General features: G+C 45.8%; 1 protein-coding gene across 6 annotated transcripts in view; it reads left to right on the top strand.

Annotated features, from left to right (window-relative positions):
- The first annotated feature begins 363 nt into the window (after positions 1-363).
- PSD3 (pleckstrin and Sec7 domain containing 3) overlaps positions 364-18,452 on the top strand; it is a 111,554-nt gene continuing 93,465 nt past the window's right edge. For 4 of the 6 annotated variants that reach the window (XM_074855389.1, XM_074855387.1, XM_074855392.1 and 1 more), the window contains exons 1-3: positions 364-527; positions 900-982; positions 13,267-13,375. In XM_074855389.1, the coding sequence (XP_074711490.1) occupies positions 500-527; positions 900-982; positions 13,267-13,375 (220 nt within the window). In that variant the 5' untranslated portion in view covers positions 364-499. Of the gene's footprint in view, positions 528-899; positions 983-6,167; positions 6,621-13,266; positions 13,376-18,452 lie in introns of those variants that run through there. The other 2 variants (XM_074855390.1, XM_074855391.1) reach the window with 2 other exon arrangements.

Here is an 18,452-nt window from a genome sequence, read left to right as displayed (position 1 = left end):
GTTTTGGGTTGGTTTTTTTCAGCGCATTGACGGGACTCAGCAGCAGAGCAGAGTACGGCATGTCCTGGCCCCCGCGGGCTGTGGCCGTGTCCCTCCCCAGCGCCGTTGCCGTGCGCACGCGGTCTGGGCTGTGTTTTTCACTCTGTCGCTTTGCTAATCCTGAAATAATGCCTTTTTTTTCCCCCCGATCTTTTTGAGTGGCACGTGGTGCTGTTCCCCTTCCCTCCGGCGCGCCGTCTCGCCCTCCCTCCCGTGCCGCGCAGCCCGCCGCGCCCCGGCCGAGCCCCGGCCCGCCCCCGCCCCGCCCCGCCGGGCCCGGCCCGGCCCCGCCGACCGGGCCGCGCCGCTCCCGCGCCCGCCGCGCCCACCGCGCTGGGGCCGCCCGCCGCCGCGGTGCCCGGCTCCGCCGCCGGCGCTGCGGGCCGGCTCGGCTCGGCTCGGTTCAACTCGGCTCGGCTCGGCCTTGCGGGAGGGCGGCTGCGATCCGCTGCGGCCGGCGATGGGAGATGGAAGGAGCCGGCGGTGCGGTAAGGGGCGACGTGTGCCCGTGCGGGTGCGGGGGGTGCGCTTAGCCCAGGGCACTTAATTCTTTCATGTACTTTTACCTTTTTTTTTTCCTTTCATTTTCTTCTCTTCCGTTTTCCTCTTTTTCCTTTTTCCTTATTTCCATTTCTCTCTTCTCTTGTTCCTTTTCATTTTTTTTCTTTTCGCCTATCCCCTTTTACTCGTTTACTTCTTCCTTTTATTCCTTTTTACCTTTTTTCTTTCTCTTTTTTTTCCTCGTTTTTTTTTCCCTTTTTCTTCTTTCTTTTCCCTTTTTTCTCCTTCCTTTTCTTCTCTTTCTTTCACACTTCCCTGAGGGAAAGAAAGCTCAGAGCCCGCTTCTGCGCTCATTACAGCTAGATCCCCAGGGACACCAACTGCACCAGGGAGTCTGCACTGGGACCATCACCCCGAGGCTGGGACCCCCAACCCGCATTCTGTACGGTTGGTTTTGCTTCTGTCTCTGTATAACTTGTCTGCGTAACAAATCAGCACTGTTGTTGCACTGACAAGCTCATACCAAATTCTGGAATTAAATGAGATGTTGTGAAGAAGCCAGTATCTGGTTGAGTAGTATTGTGCTTTCTGGGAAGGAGTGGGGTTGAGATGAATTCACCAAAGGTGTAAAGTTTTAGAACATTAAACGTATACAGGAATGCTCCTGTGCAACTGTGTTATCTTCGTCCTTGCTACTGGGGACTGGAGCTACGCTTTTCAAAGGGAACATAGAGTTGTAATGAGCTTGAACTTCACTCAAACTCACTGAAGATGCTGACTTCCCATATAGATGCAGTATTTCCATGCCATAAACAACAATTACCTGGCTCCCACAGGGTGATAGTACATTGTCACACAGAGCACATTTATGTGTTATTGAAGTGGTTTGGGTGTGTAATAAGCAACTGCAATTACTGCTGCTTTTGCAGCTTCAGTCACACTTTAATTCTGTCTGTGCATAGCGCCATTAAAACAGAGAGAAAAAGTCAAATGCAATATTTCTAATGAAACTGGTGGTTGCGCACTCAGTGTTTGAAGAGTTGTAATAGGCTGCTGAGAATGATCCAAGCCTGTCTGGTTTAGCTAGCAGAAAGAAACCTTCTACTCCAAATGCTTTTTCATCAGTCATAACCTTAGTTGATGTGTTTCAGCAGATGTTACCAGTTTAACGCTAGCTGTGAATCTGACCTAGCTTCGTTGATTTACACAGACTGAGAGTTTGGCTATAGACAAGCTGATTTTGGAGTATGCCTTTGGTGGGAGAGAAGGTGAAGTTAAACCATGTAGGAGATCCTGTGCAAATGCTTCCCTTCAATTACAGGCTCGGTTCATTTCAGAAAAGAGTGTAAGAAAATCCTCTATGATAGTGGTGATGTTAAAAACAATTCCAAGAAACTTAGGTGCTGCTCTCTTCAACAGTTGATTAGGACTTCTTGATACATAAAATCCTCCTAGAACTTACCTGTGTGAAAGGGGTCCTCTTGTATTATTGGTGCTTGAGCAGGTTATTAGATTTACTACTGCCGTTTCTATGTCATGAAAGTGAGAAGGAAAAGAGCAGTGAGGATCCTAATGAACATGCTAGTGTTTTTTTCAGCAAGAATTTCTTCGCTGTTGTCAAGCTGCATGGCTGAAAAACCTGGATGTCATTCAGGGTATTTCCCCTTCCTGCCTGCCCCTTGAAATGGTCCTTTCTATTCTTGCCCATCTTACCAGGAAAGTTTGGTATTTGGTTTTGCAGCATTGATTTAAGAGGTGGTTTGCGGTTTGATTCCTGTGGGATGAAGAGGCAGTCTGTCTGCTGGAGTACCATGGACCAGTGCCACGGAGCATCTCTGCAGACCAGTGGTTGTCTTCCATGGGTGTGCTCTGAGCCAAGTGCTGGGAGCTTCAGTGTTGGGGCTGGTGGTCAAGGTTGCACAAGTCACACCCCGCATGTGGCCATCAGTGCAGAGAAAGGATGCTTTGGCTGTGACTGGTAAACTGTCCTTGCACATGCAGCAGAGTTGATTGCTTGGAACAATCCCTGCTCCATGGAGAGACGGGCTGGCAGACCTGGGAGCTGGGGTGATTTTTCTGAGGCATTGCATGTATTTGTTTTCGGAGCTTCTCTGTTTAGTTGCAAGGGTCCTGAGAGAGAACAGGAGCTTGGGGTACTGCTGGGTGCTGGTTTAAAGATAATTTAGCACAATGTAGTGGCTTAGGGAAGGGAGCCCAAGGAAATGAGGGGGGAGGTAGCATCTGGAGAGTAAGATTAGGTGGGTCCCTAGGGTACTGGAGGGCCATCTGCAAAGCTGCTGTGCTCCAGTTGAGGCTGGGTCAGCCACCAGCCAGAGTATCCTGCTCCACATCAGCTTTGCAACATGGGCGCTGGTGATCCCCAGGGTGCAGCAGCTGGTAGAGTTGGTTGGTGTGAGGTTTGTGGGCTCAGCCTGGAGAGGTGGGAGTGGTATCCCTGGGCTCAGTGACATATGCCAACCATTCTCCTTGGAGGGATGTTTCTCTGCAGCCAGTTCCTGATGGAAAGTTGGCTTCTCGTGGAGCAGGGAGTTCACAGTTTGGTTCTCCCACCTGCACCCGCTCTGTGGCCTGGAAGGGTTCATTGCATCCCAGTGGGTTGTAAAACTGTGTGTGGGTCCTTCCCTTTGGAAGTTTGGCTTAGAGGGTGTATGTGTGATAGAGAGCTCCTCCACATTGTTAACATGCAGAGAAAGCTGGGCCACAGATGGACAAGTTTAGGTCTTGAGCAATCTGTGTCTTAAACATCTGAATCTCTTTCTGAAGGGATTCCTGTCCTCTAGCACCCATGGTAACAGAGGCTGTTTCCAGTCCTTTTTTCCTGTTTGCACTGAGATGGGGGGTGTGTGTGTGTGTGTGTGTGTGTGTGTAGAAATTGTACACTTCCGTGGGATGAAAAAACTATTTGAGACCAGATCTAAGTGTCTGCCCGATACTTTCAGTCTGGCTGTAAGTGTCCTGTTCCTCTCAGGAACGGCACTTTTTGAAGGATGCTTCTGTAGTATGCTTCCAGGTGCTTTTTCTGAGCACAGCCCGTCCTCGCTCTGAGATGCCTCTTGCTGTTGTGCCAGCTCCTGTCAGAGACCACAGACTCCTGGGATGCTAATACATCCAAGCTTTTATTCTCTGCATTACAGAGATGAGCAAGGCAGGTTGTGGATGGGGCTTAAAAACAGGGTGGAGTGAGACCTGGACCTCTGGGTGCCAGCTGGTACAGGGTTCAGTCAGGAGTCAGAGGAGCTCTTGAAGCCTGAATTGATTGTACTTCCTGGATGCTGTAAGCAAGCAAACCTGCCGGAGCACTGGAGCAAGCTGTCTGTCAGGGATCAAGCTGTCCATCAGAGCAGGAGCTCTGCATTTCCACTTCCACCAAGTGCCTCAGCCACCAGCTCTGGCTGTGGGAAGTGCATGGTGTTTGCTGTGGCTTGCCTTCCTAACTGTATGAAAAGATTTTCAGTGCCGTAACTGCTGGGCTAAGCCTAAGGAGAACAGGCTGAAGCTGGCTTTTGAGGATGGGCTGCCAAGGCAGAAGCATGTTGGTCGCTGTCATGCTTGCCACAGGCTTCACATCGCAGCCATGGCAATTTTTTTGACACCTGGTGAAAGGAGTGAACAAGCGGGCATCATCTTGAGTCTGTTATACAGTAGTTTGGAAGCAGTAAGAAAACAATCCAAACAGCACAGATGACACAGTGCAAGCCTCCCTTTTTGCAGAAGCAATGAATGGGTCTTGCTTTCTTTTCTTAGCATGAAATGGCACATTGGAAGAGGTGGCTTATCTCCAAAATGTACTCATTATTTTTTTACAACAGTTTTCAAACAGGAAGTCTTATTGGGGTAATAGCTGCATCTGAACAAATGCCAAGTGTGATGGCAAGCTGCACTTAAGCCTGGGATCTGGCTGCATATCAGCATTAACGTAAGAACCCTTACCAGGAAAGTCCTTTTCTCAAAAGAAAACAAATTCTAGTACCAGTGAGTTCTGGTTTTCATCAGCTTTCTTGTGTGTGGACTTGCAGTGGTCTAATGAAGAAAAAAGAAGCATTAACTTCTTCACCAATGGGCCATTAGTGCCAGCTGGCCTGTGTTATGCTGCTTGTGGGGGATGTATCACCTTTGGTTGTCCTCTGCCTTCCTGCACAGCTGAAACTGTCTAGTGGCTCCTGACAGTTTGCAGGGCCACAGATGCCCTAGGATGCTGGTGCTGGCACTCCTTAACTTGCACTTTCTTAACAAGGAAACAGTCTGCTCTTGCAACATCTTTTCAGTCCCCCAGCGCTTGCACACCAGGAGGCTTACGTGAAATTTGTTCCGTGTCTTCTAGCTTCTGCCTTAATTGTGCCAGGGAGAAGATGGCTCAGATCAAACTTCAGTCAAATTTCTGATCGAAAAGCTTCTGTTAAATCTAGTTAAGACTCAGAAAGAGCAATTTGGGTGAAACTGTAAAATCAATTGAAATATGTGATATGAAATAATCATGCAGAGTCAGTGAGCTGAGTTAGAGGGAGTACCCCTTTTTGCATGCTCTTTTGCTGTGTTGTAGCTCTACAGTTTGCCCTTGCCACAGAGGAAATGTGGTTTTTTACACCTTTGCAAATGTAAATTCTTCCATTTGCTCTTCTGTAGAGTGGTTTTGGTTTTCGATGTGGGTTTGTTTAGGGTTTTTTTACTGTTCACTGAAATTGAGGTGCAAATATATTTTAATCACTTTGGGATATTATATTAAACCATGTTTGTAATACTGATTTGAAAAAGGAAGATGAGCTCTCCCAATTTCGTCCTTCTTTACTGTAATCCATACTGCCATGGACACGGAGAATATACACCACATGGGAAAGGATGCACCCTGCAAGTTCTCAAGTCTCAGCAGGTGTTGGCTTTGGTTTTGGAAAGAATTTAGTTGCTTAAAGATACAGAGGTAACTTATGGCAGGCTCATGAGGCACTTAGGCATATCCAAATTTTAGCTTCCAAGGAGTTCAAATCTGTGTGGGGCAGACGTGTAGTCATTGTTCTGCCGTCTGAGATACCTAAAGATGATGGAAGCGTACTACCTGTTGAAAAGAAGCAGTCTGAGAGTTTGCTAAATATACTCTGAACAGATTGAACAAAAGAAGTAAATGCAAGATGTCTAGTACATGCACCACTGAATTCTCTGAATAAAAGATGCTGTCTTTGTGCAATTTTTCTTAAATCAGGTCCCCATCCCAATGCTGTTTGACATAACTCAGGAAAAATACTTGCCCTGTGGCTTTATTAGAAGTTTTGGATCTTTTTTACTATCTTTCCATTTTATATCTAAGAACATGGTGGTTCATGCAGTGAGCTGAAGCCTACCTCTTAATGGGCTTGCGTGGATTTTTGCACGTACCTTAGAAATAATGCATAGACATCCAGAGGTCCATACAGCACACATCAAAAATCACTGACTTGGCAAATGCAAAATGCTGAGTGACCTTTAATGGTAAAGCTTAATCATACAGACTTTGAATTAATATGCTGCTCACATTCACACAGTTACAGCTCAGACAGTGTCAGCCTATGCATAATAAAAAGCATTTAATTCAGTATAACAGCTGACTGCTTCCTAACAACTTCAATCAAACAATGAAGCAAACATTTCTTCAGGGGGAGAAAAACTTAAGTGCAGGTGTAAAACAAGACAATGAGACTGCTGCTAAGGCATCCCTTTTTTGTCACTGTCCCCATGCCTTTTTCTAAGCAGTGACTCTTTTGCTTCATTTCTGAATTGAGCCTCTCATCAGACACTGAACTTTTGTGAAATCTGCCTTTGAGTGGAGAGAACAGCTCTGACTGGTATCTGCAACCTTTCAGTTTTGCGCTCTCCAGCCTGACCGCTTCCTGGGAGGCTGCTTCTGGTAAACACATCCCGCATCGCTGGGAGCAGCACAGGAAGCCAGTAGTGCCTCAGTGCCTTCTGGTGAATCCTCCGGGGTGAAGGTGTAGGGCACGTTGTGGTGAGGACTGAGGAGTGGAGCTGGCTGGACAGTACCAAGCCTGAGATCTGCCCAGTCCAGGGCCATGCCAAAGCCTGGTGAACAGGTAAGAGTATCTGGCTGCACTGGTTTGGACCCAGGGTCAGTTTAGCCCAGGAACATGTACATGGTCGTGGATGTCAGCAGATGCCTGGGAAGAGTTCAGCTTGGAGCTTCATGACAAGGATGTGATTTTTATGTATGTTGTGAGTTTGTATCTCTTGAGCTTGTTTACCCTCCTTTTCAGCTCCTGTAGGATTTTGGTTTCCATGACATTGCTTTTCAGGGAGGTCTGTGGTTTTGACTGCAAACTGTATGAGAAACCATTTCCTCTTTGGTGTGATGCTGACTCCTGATACCTTCTTTTGATGTTCTCTGGCTGTTGTATTAAAAGAGGTGGTGAATCATGGATTGCTCTTTACCTTTTTCAGACCTCTTATGACTGCATGCATGTCTGCCACGTGTCTCTCAGCTGCCTCTTTCCCTCAGCTGAAAAGTCCTAGCTGACTTGGTTATCCCTTTCTATAGTCCAAACTTTGCTGCTGGACAATGACTATAGGCAACGCCTTCACAGAAGCCATTTCTTTCCTCTGCCACCTTCTGGCTCTCAGGACATCTCCCTGCAACTCCTAATAGTTAGGAATTAGTTTAAAACCCAAGCTGAGATTTCTTCTCTTCCGAAACCTTTGCTGGCATTAACTTTTGGCAGCTCCAGCTGAGATTTAGCCATGCAAAACTCCCCATTCTTTTGAGTCTTAATCTATTTTACTAATGCTTTAATTTAAGAATTTAAAAAAAGAAATTAGCATGTGGGTGTGTGTGTGAGGAAAACACAAACATGGTGTATGAGGTCACATGGAAGTAAAAACTACAAACCTTGCTAGCGGTCTTTTTGTGAGCACCGGCAGTGTGCTCTCTCTGTGCTGTTGACACACTAGCTTTCACCAGCTAGCAAGTTTATTTTAACTCCAGCTTTCTGCATTTCATTCTGTTATTTAGGGAAGTGACTTAAGAACAGCTCAACAGAAATAGTCTTTTCAGAACAATTAGTATGACTTGTCAAAAGCAGTGAGGCTTGCTAAGCTCACACCCACACAGGAATGGTAACAGCTTAAAAACAAGGACCGGCCACTAGTTGTTCCAGGCTGTTGGGGGGTTGTCTGTCCATGACAGCAAAGGCAGAGCTCTCAGTATGTGATTCTGTAAAGAACTGACCATGGCGTTGCTTCTTGACTCACATGGTCCTTTTGCTCTGCTGGGAACTTGCTGTAGAAGGTTGTAAATATGTGGAAATCTTCTATCCATCATTCCTGCCTCTTTTTTTTTTTTTTTTTGAAGCTAGCTCCATCACCAGTTAACTGTGTTTCTGTCAGTCTCTGAGGAAACTCCTGGGGTACAGAAGACAAGATGAAGGTGAATGTTTAAACTCCTCTTGAGAGCATAAACTCACTGTATCAGGGTATATGTTAGGCTGCCAAGAGGCATTTGGCTTTTTTTGCTGCTTGAGATGTTGGTGAAGCAATGAGAATGGAAAAAACACAGCTTGGGTTTAGAAATGGTCCAGGTGTGGCTGTGAAGTCCTCCATAGTTGGTTGTGCTTTACAGGCATCCTGCAGAGGCTTTTTCCTGCTTCCTTGTGGTAGCGCTGATGGCTCTGTGGCAGCTGCAGCAGCATCTGCCCAGAAAGCACTGTGCCACTGGCACAGGGGCTGTTGCCTGCTGGCAGGGAACTGGCACCCATCAGCTGTGCGACCACAGGGAAGGGTGGTCAGCTCTGGGAAAAGGAGCTGTGCACATGCAAAAGTGTGCAAAACTGGGGCCTCCCCTGAGGCTGCCTCATGGTATGGCTTAGCTGTGGAGACCCCCACCCCAACTAGCGAGTTCCCTCCAGATTTTCCCATAAGCCTGGAAGGATTGGAATAACATTTCTTTCTGGGAGTAGAGTTCCTGGGTTTTATTAAGAAAGCTTGCAGGGGTCCCCCTGGGGACACTTGGACCTCTCTGTCCCAGCTTACAGCCCTTCATGAAAGGGCCTTAGACTACTTCCTGCTAATGCTTTCCTTTAACATGACTAGTTTCCTGCTGTCCAGCATTTCAGCTGCCCTTGCTCCCTGAAGGCTCAAGCTTGGGCACCTATCCCATTCTGCTTTTTCCCAAGCACCATTTTCCCAGGTCTCCTGTGAGGAGTCAGTCTGTCTAACTGCATCTGTCCTCTCAGGGGGTCTGAGAAACTCCAGACTGACATTTGCCAGTTAATCATCTGGTCCTTTGAACACTTCCTCCTTATTAGATGTTTTTTGAAGAAAACACATGACCTTAAGTGTGAATGCTTCAGGAGACATGGGCTCTTTGTGCTCAGACTGACCCATTCCATGTCCCAGCAGCCATGGACAATGTCGTCTTCCACTGAGACCCACAGAGATGGAGCCCAGCTCTCCTGTCAGCTCAGCTGGAAATGGTGGTGAGAGAACAAGACTTTGATATTCGTCAATTAATGCTCTACGTGATGTAGTTATTAAAAAAGAAAAAAAAGCCCCAATAAGAAAACAGCCTGGCCCTGTCCCAAAAAAGGCCACAACCAGGACCTCAATTAAATTCAGAAGAGGATTGCTTCGGTGCTTTCCTTCCATGAAGAAAGGAGAAGTGTTTTCTTCAGGCTTAGATGACTCACCATGCCTATCCAGAAACCACTGGGATTTTTAGGGGGCAGTTTGAGGGGAGCTCATGACAGGAGTTGAAATCAAATTCATCCAGAGACATTGTGCTTCAGGAAAGGCAGCAGCCAGCTCTCATCGGGCGCCTGCCTAAAGCCACCTCTCAGGGATTAATTGTGGCAATGGTTTCTCCTTGCAGCTAGTGACTCTCTGGTCCAGTTCACACCTTCAGACGGCAGCAGAGCAGAGGCAGTGTGCAGGCTTTGAGCTGGGCTAACTTGTCTGTCCTTGGCAGCTCCCGCTGGAGGAGCAGGACCCCTGAGGTCTTAGCGTTGGACTGCTGTTCAGTTTAGCGCTGAGACATGGATGCAGCAGCTTCACTTCTTGTGCCTGAAACCATGAGTGCCATGGGCACATCCTAAACAATCTCTGCTCCCTCAGCAAGGCACAAAAGCCCAGCAAGGTGGGACCCCTGTTGACCTGTGCCAATATCTTGTGCAAGGTCAACAGAAACTGGTGTGTTGGCAGGAGGTCTGAGGGTTGAGGACTGCTATGTCCAAGCTAACGCAGACTCATGAATGTTACACAGAATTCACCCAAGAGGCAAATGCAGCCTCCCCAGCTCCCGACTGTGAGACGACTTGTGAAAATAGGCCTGCAAGAAACATGGACTGAGAAAAACTGCCTGAGAAAAAGATAAAGGGTAGTGGGGGGAGTGGAGGCCCTCCGAACTAAGGAATGTCTCAAACACTCGCAAGTAACGAAACTATAGTCATGGGGTGGATAGTGTGGAGGTCGAAGCTGATAAGGCTGCCCGAATAACACAGGATGCAACTGGAGGGGGTGCCCCTGTGGAGACTTGTCTAACCGTTGTCCACTCCACTGGGGATTTATGAATCTGAGTCACTTGTCTCCCTCATCTGAGTGGAATGTGACACTGACCAAGACCCATGACCCAGAGAAGTGGGTGTGATCAAACATGTGCAAATGGGCACAAGGCACTGCAAGAGTGGTGAATGGATGGGCAGGAACTTGCTGCCGCTCTACCCAGGTTGTAATCAGACTGAAAAACAGTGTGAATGTGGCTCATGAGAAATGTGTGTACAGCTGGACTGATTTAAGGGAATTGATGCTCTGAGTGAGCATCACCCTCTCCAGCAGTCACAAACACCAGATGCATCAAGGGTGGTGGTTAAAGCCCTCTGGGGGAAGCAATTATGAAATGAGTTGACCTGGATGCAGATTTCTTTGCCCTTGAGCTGAGGGAGAATGCTTAAGGAGGAGTTTTATATCCCTTCCAATCTTGCTTGTATTTAATCCTTGCTAACGCAGCTTGGAAAGCACCATGAACGTTTGTCTAGCCCTTCTCAGGGCTCCTGGTTTCAGGGCACGATGACTTTTGCAAGGTTTGGGTGAGTGGCAGATTGAAAGAAGAAGAGGAGAGCACATGTTCTCTCTCGATTTTCTGGGTTTTGTTTTGTTTTGTTTTTCTGTCTCTAAGGAAGGACTACAGTAAAGCAGTAGTCTAAAATCCGTATCTGACCTCATAGCATCCACATTCTCTTCCCCTCTTGCTTTCTCTTTTTAATATCTCTTGTTTGGATGAAATATCATAAATTTATCCTTAAGCCTGGATCTGGAGGTTCTGAACTGCTTTACCTTTACACATCCTTATAGTGCTCTAAAATATAGTGACCTAAATAGATGTTAGGTTCAGCTGTTTCCCTTGCACAAGTCAGTATCTGCAATTCTCATCAGCAGCGCTGAGCACTTCTGAAAATCAAGTTATCCCTTTCAGATGTGAGGGTCTTGCAGTCTCCGCTTAGGCACCTAACTCTGATAAATGCTGCCCTGTACACTGAAAAACCATGAATTTAACCATTAATTTCTGCCTCTTACTGGATGATACAGAGGGTGCTGTGAACTGGACTCTTCTTCATTGCTTTACGGTAAGGTACAGGCAAATACAGACCCTTGAGAAATGTGTTTGCTGGCAGGGAAGCTCAGTGCAGCAGATGCCTGTGAAGCCTTGAAAAACAGTGCTGAGGGATGGAGATGCTGTGTCCTGGAGGTGTGTAGATCAGAAATTCCTGGCTGCTCAGGAACTGGACGGCTCTGTCCATTTTATTTTCCATTTAATTCATCTGTGAGTGGGATTTGGCATCAGCTAGTTGTTTAGCTTTCCCATCCCTTCACATCCATCTGGGTAGGCTGAATTTTTGTTTGGCTCCGTAAGCTACTCCTGTCAAGGCTGTTGCAGACCAAGAGCCTCCTCCTCTGTGTTCTGGGTCCAGCTGTTCCTTTTCTAGCCCTTCCTGCCCGCCCTCCTGCAAATGAATGCAGCCCTGTAAAAGCAGGGGAAACATGGAGGCTTCCTCCAAGTTTGTTTCATCATGCTCATGATAGGGATCTTTGTGCTAGAAAGCCTTTCATTTCTTCCATCATATTTTTCCCAAAGTATTTGGTAGTCTGGTGTTAGCAGGTCTGTCAAAGTACTCATTGGAGCCCTAGTGATGAATAGTTGGACCAGTGAACAGTAAATAAATATATCCAAGACCCCTGCGTAAGATCTACTGCCCACTTATTACAGAGGTGTGTTGGACTAAATCCTGCAGAACTGGTGCAATGCAGAAAGGTAGGAGAAGAAATGGGGCTAGAAGGCCCGAAAAACCTGGAGCAAAACAGTTCTAGGGCATGGAGCAAGATAGTTGTCAGTGTGCTCTTGGAAGAAAATGTAATTGTTGGAGAGCTGGCCTTGGAGGAGTGTATGGATTTGTGATTTCATCCACCTCTGATTAAAGAGCCTTGACCATGTGTTCCTGTGAATTACGTGTCTCCTGTATTTTGAATTTCTGTTTGTAGCTGATGCTTACCCTAAAGTATTTGGTGGAAATGCATAAAAGTTATTATTGTCCCAGGGGGGAGAATGTTCCATCTGGCTTCTTTTTTTTTAAGAGTGTTTTTGTAAGCTGAGGCTTTTGCCAATGTGAACCATGCAATGACCTGCTATACAGTTAACAATTGGCTGCCTTAAACATAGGGTATGAATATAAAGGTCACTGAAGAATTTATAGAGTTAATGATTTATTTCATCTGTCACTTCAGACAGAAGAATTATGGGCTCTGTCTTGCCCAGCTGGGAAGAAACTTAATGGTGACTGCAGACAATTTTTGCACTACAGTTTATTGCTGGTGTGTGCTTTATCTTGGAGATTTGATTTGTCCCCACCTTTTCAGAAAACTAATTTTAATCTTAGTCCTGCAGCCTTTCTCTCCTCTGAGAAACTGGACCTTTACTTCTCTTACGAGTAGGAAGCAGTGGGAAGGTGCTGGTGGCACCAGGCCTGGGTGCCACTGGGATGCTTGATCCGTCTGTCCATCCATCCCCCCTGCTAGCTGGGGAAACCACCTTGTGCCCCCTCCCCACCTCCTGGCCATGGAGGCAGGTTTGACTTATGTGGTGGTATGGTCATGAAAACAGGTTCAGCTATTGTCCTAATCTAAACAGTGGTGGTCAGGTGTGGGCTACGCAGCACAGACCCTCAGACAGCACTCACCATGTTTGCTTACTTTATTATCCTTTTTCTTACTTCTGATCATCTTGTTGTAGCCCTTGCTCCTCCCTTTCTCCACCCGTCTCCTCCCAAAGAAACAGCCTGCCCCATTTATGGTTTCCCATGGATCCCAGTTTTGTGACATCCATACTCAACTTTACTATTTCTGATACTATTCCCTAGGCATTTTTAACCCTAAGTTACCTACTGAGATGGTTGCCCAGTATTGCTGGCCTTAGAGTGGGTAAGCAGGCTAAAGATGTGAGGGGTTGGGTGCTCTAACATCACTGCTTAATACTGAAATGCTTGTGTTCTTAGACAGAGAGGTGAACTCTTCAGAAGCCCTCTGAGTTGGCCCATGTATGCTCTGGTTGATCTTGGTGGCAATAGAGTTAAATGAATGCTTTGAAAATTCTACCTGACAGCACACCTGAAGGGAATTCATGTTCCTGCTGCTGTTTTTTCACTAAAAGGTAGATAAGCTTTGTTTATTTTGACTCTACAGGCAGAAGGACTTGTGTGGGATAATGACGTATCAGCTCACACCCAGACTGTTGTCAAGGCCAAATATGAATTTTTACTTGGTTTGGAAGAAGAGAAGCCTTCAGAAAGGGGTAAGCGCTATTTATTACTATTGTGTGCAAAAAAAAAAAAAAAATTCTTAAGCCACTCAGGAAAGTTTCGCAGAAGCTGCTCCCTAATGACCCCATGAGGGCTTGCTCGCTGTGCTACACCACCCTTCCCTGGACCACAGTGCAAACACCAGACCAAAGCAGCCTGCTGGTTTGGCCCTAGAAAATGACAACAGCTCCCTGTCTTATGCCCTCCCCTTTCTCTTTGGCTCACCTGGGCTACCTTGATGTGATAGCAGGGACTTGTGTGCCAGAGGCACGTTGGCAGAGGGAGTCCCAGCACTTCTCTGCAGCAGAGTCATTTCAGCCACGTTTTTTGCAATTGCACATGCTGAAACATGGCCATCTCTGCCTGGAGGTCCTTCCAGGAATGCCCTTCGTGGTCTGCATGCTGCTCTTCCTGTAGCTAGAGGTAAATAAGATTTTAATTTAGATACTTGAGGTGGTACCTGAATGGCTCTGTCCTCTGTAGTTAGTAATTCAAGAAATCCAGGTGCAGTACCTAATGTTATGCCTAAGGATCAGTCTTGTTTCTGTTCTTTTCTTGTAAGTACAGGGCGTTTTCTACCTTTTCACATCCCAAGCTTAGAAGAAAATAAATGTAGTTACTATACCTAATTCTCTTGCCTTGTTGTAATTATCAACAATCCCTGCCCTCTTTGCAAAAGTATTTCCTCAGGCTGTTCTCTTTACACCTTGATCCTTGCTAATTGCAAACTTTCTGGAATGTCACTTTTAATTAAAGAAGACTCCCTTCTTGCCAGAGAAGGGCAGCAATTTGTACAGAAACAAGCTGTGCAGGCTCCTCCACTTCAGTAAGAAAAGGAAAGGGAAAAAAAAGAAAGCAAGAAAAAAAAAAGCAGAACTGATATCTGGAAAGTGAGTAAACAGTTTCTCCCTGGATTTTCTGAAGTTTGGTCTTTCACTTGGGAAATCCTAATTGCAGAGTCAGGGGGCAAAAAACCAAAACAACCAAAATATCCTCATTTAGGAATTTTAAAAACTTTTACAAATTGCCACAAAATGTGTATAGGATTATTACATGAATCACAATGACCTCATTTCTTGTTTGGAGAGGCACAATGTGAAAGCACTGTCAGCAGGCATTAGTACATTTCCAGAGATTGGCATTAAATAAAGTACGCTGTGTCTAATAAATCCAAGTGAATCTATTGTTATTATTAACCAAAACAATTATCAAATGTGATGGGCATTCTGAGCTGACTGAGAACTGAGCCCTAAAATGAAGGGCAGCAAAGAATAAGCCAGATACACTGGCTTATGTGTGTATTTTCCTGTATTTTTCCTGTGCTGCTTCTTGCCTTGTTTCTGAATCTCCTATTCCTTTATTAATCAGAAACTACCATTAGGGGCTAACAATTAGGGGCTAACAATTAACTCCCCACAAATGGGAGTGACTTCAGGGGAGAGTTTCCAAATATTTAACTGTGGCTAACACATAACATTTGTGAATTGTACCCAAAAACTGAGTGACATTGTGCCTACCCAGACTGGCTTCATGCTGTACAGACAAATGCATCCTTCTCCTCCAGGAAGGTGTTTGACTGCAGTGGATAAATGAGAGTGGTGCTGCCCCTTCTACATTTTTTCTTCAAGTGAGCAGGTTTTAACTGCTTATTAACTGGAGATGGATGAGGATGGGGCGACTGAGGGCACAGTAGTACAAACCCAGGGCTCTGTGCATCAAATCCTGGCTTCCTTTGGTTTGATATATGTCAAATGTGTCATGACATATGTTTTGGGGGGAAGCGACTATGCCTGAAGGTCTCTCTGTCCTTCTCTGTGTTAGATGGGGGGGGAAAAAACACCACCAAAAATCCAAACCAACCTGCTACTTTTGAAAGTTGCCTTTAAAAGAAAGAAGGCGTGCTTTTCGTGGGTCAAAGTATAAAAGATTTCAAGCAAGCAAGTGATGGGGGCAGGGCCAGGAGAGGTACTGGTGTTTAGACTTGATCGAGAGAACAGCTTGTCACCGTCAGCAGTAAAGCTGAACTTTAATTTATCTAACCCAAAGCAGTTCACCTGTGCCTTGGCTGGGCTCAGAAACTGAGAAGATAACATGTAAGCTGCTGAACAGCTTAGTTACTTCTGCATCCCAGTTTATTCTTTCCCTTTCAGCCACAACTATATTACTGAGAAGCCCTGCTGGATCTTGTTGAGGGTATGAATTTTTTAATTGGGTACTAAAATACTTGCATGGGACAAGCCAGTTCACAAAGAAGGAATAATAATTGGGGGTGACTAGCAACACTTCTGTTGGCTTAGATGGGAGATGGCAGACTTTGTTAATAAGCTGCTGTGCTGATTTTTACCTTACAGGTTGAAGCTTGTGGTCATTTTCACAGGTGAAAAGAGGGGAAAAAAAGAGTTAGATGCCTGTAGAAGAGGTGTTCATCAATGACACTCAAATGCTAATAAAGCTGCCACATTAGAAACACCGCCTCCTCATTTCTTTCCTTTGCTGTCCTCAGTCTGTTTTTATCTGGGATATCTGTGATCGCTGAGCTCTCCTCTCCCTCTCCCTCTCCCTCTCCCTCTCCCTCTCCCTCTCCCTCTCCCTCTCCCTCTCCCTCTCCCCCTCCCCCTCCCCCTCCCTCTCCCCCTCCCTCTCCCTCTCCGCTGCCTATCCTCCTGCCCTGGATGGATCATCAGAGCAGAAGCCGGTCCAGGCCCCCAGGACCCTCATCGTATCAGGAAGGAGCTCAGGGCCGCATGTCTCCCTGCAAAGCCCTGCTTGTGGGAGCGAGGAGGATACACCACGTGTGGTCATGTGCCCCTGAGCCGCCTGGCCGCCTTCCTCAGCAAAATCCCAGTCTTCTGCCTTCCAGCAAAAGAAAATGTTTTTTAAACACTGAATTTGGTTGGGTTAGACAAGACGTCTTCTCTGCCTTGTTGACATAAAGGTGCTTGTTGTATATGGAAACATACCCTTCTCTGGAACTGGCCATGGAAATGGTGATCTCTATTGACCAGCATTACCTTGAGGCTTGGGCACACTACAGAGTACTGATTTTTATGAGTTTGCAGTTAATACATATAAATAACAAACATTTTTAAAAATTCCTGACAACATGACTTAGTCCTAAAAACTGCTTCCTTGGGGAAAAAAGAGGGGGATGCTACAAAATAATTGCTTAAGTAAACATGAAAGCCAAGTATCCCATAATTTCTGTTATATGAGAAAATAAATCCAAGACAGTTGTTAGGAAGAAAATAGCTTCTTAAGACTCTTACGGCCTTTTCTCTGATGCTTCTAGGAGGAGAAGACTTTCACCCCTCCTGTGTAACAGAGGGTTTAATCTCATCCTTCACAAAAAAGCCCTGTACAAATAGTCCCTGGGTTGCTATACAAATCTAGTCTTTCCCAACAGCTGCTCAAAGAAGCTTGTTTTTGAATTTCTGGTGAAACAAATAGCTTTTTGGAAGGCCTGTCACTTGCTGTTTTGTGTACAGTGAGGTGTCATGAGGCAACTGAGCTCATTTAACAACTTGCTTCTGCCAAAAGGGATGGTCCCAGCCGCACGCTGCCACGGATTGTCTCATGATAGTTCTTGTGCTCATCAGTTTTCTTAGCGAACTCAAGCCAGCAAAAACTGAGTAATAAAAAAACCCAAAACAATGCAAAAAAAAATTCTAAAAAAAAGGTTTACTTCCTGACAATGTGTGCTGAATCACCTCTGCAAGGGGTCAAACAGTGCCAGAGCTGACACATGAAAAAAAACAAAATCCATACTTTAACCCGCGCAACATATGCATTCCTGAACCTGAATCATGGAAATTATTGCTTTTACTGTAGAATTTCTTTCACTTGTTTCAGGAGCAAAGGAAGCAAACAATGGCTGCTTTTTTTTTTTCAAGCAAAGCCTTTTCACGGTTCTATGATTCTGATTTAAACATCCTTAAGAAAATAACCGAGTAACTTTTTGTATAATGAGTATCACAAACTTACTAGGTTGTCCTTTGCTCTTCTGCCTTGCTTGCTTTCTCTTGTGTTGCTTCAAGTCATGTGTGTCTAGCTCTCCTGCATCCTCCTTACGCTGCATGGATGTGACACCTTCCTGATCCTCACTCTAAAAACTGCCCTTGGACCACAGTCACTCACATGTTGCATCATTCTCACAGTAGCACAGATTGCTGACTGTAGTCTTGCCCAGTGCTTCAACTGCATCGCTTTCCATTTTGATGCATCACCCTTTGTCATGTTTTCATCTTTTGCCCTTTCCATCTCCAGGCAGTCCTGAAAGTCCGGGCTCCCTGGTCTGGTATCTTCCTCTGCAGCTCGGCTTTCCAGAAAGGGTGCAAACCTGCATTTTCTGAGGGTTGAAGGACTGCCTGATTTTCAAATTCATTTTGCTTAATTACGGTGGACAGAGTCTGTGAGGATAGGTATGATGTCAGATGTGCATTTAAGGGTATGTCCTGCAACATTCACCAAGGACACAAGGCTGGAAAGCTCAGACCTGTGGTGCCCCACCCCACTTAATTAAAATCCATGGTCCTGTTGTGCCTGCTTGACTCTATCAGCTTTTTGTTTGTTTGTTTCTGGTGTCCCACAGCATTTTGTGAACACACTGAAGACCCGCAGGAGTTTTTAAATAGTAGTGTGTAATCCATACATTTTTTTCATAGATATCTCTCATATGTGGTGTTGCTGGATGGCAATGATGTAAAGAGAAGGTTAACATTTTAGCTTTAAGTCTCCGGAGGTACTGTATTAAAAGATACTTTTCCAGTTGAGTTTGTGAGCACTAGAAAGTGATTACTTTTCTAGCACCAGCATGTTGACCCACCATGCTGATTGCTCCACTTCCACTCCAAGGTGGAGTAAACCCCTTCTTGTAAGGTGATTTTGAACAACTGCTTGGATGTTCTGAGGAGCAGCAAGCTCTTACAGTGCTGCCAGAAGAGTACATCTGACATATGCGCATATGGAAAAATTAAATGCTGGTGAAGGACAGGTTGCACTGTGCTCTGCATCTCGGCTGCATAAGGTGGAGCTGTCCTTCCGTCTTTCCCTTTGAATGAAATCCCACTTTCC

This window comes from Strix uralensis, chromosome Z (assembly GCF_047716275.1).
Source record: "Strix uralensis isolate ZFMK-TIS-50842 chromosome Z, bStrUra1, whole genome shotgun sequence".
Taxonomy (NCBI): Eukaryota; Metazoa; Chordata; class Aves; order Strigiformes; family Strigidae; genus Strix; species Strix uralensis.
Note: the sequence above shows the minus strand (reverse complement) of the source record. Positions and strands in the feature narration are given on the sequence as shown.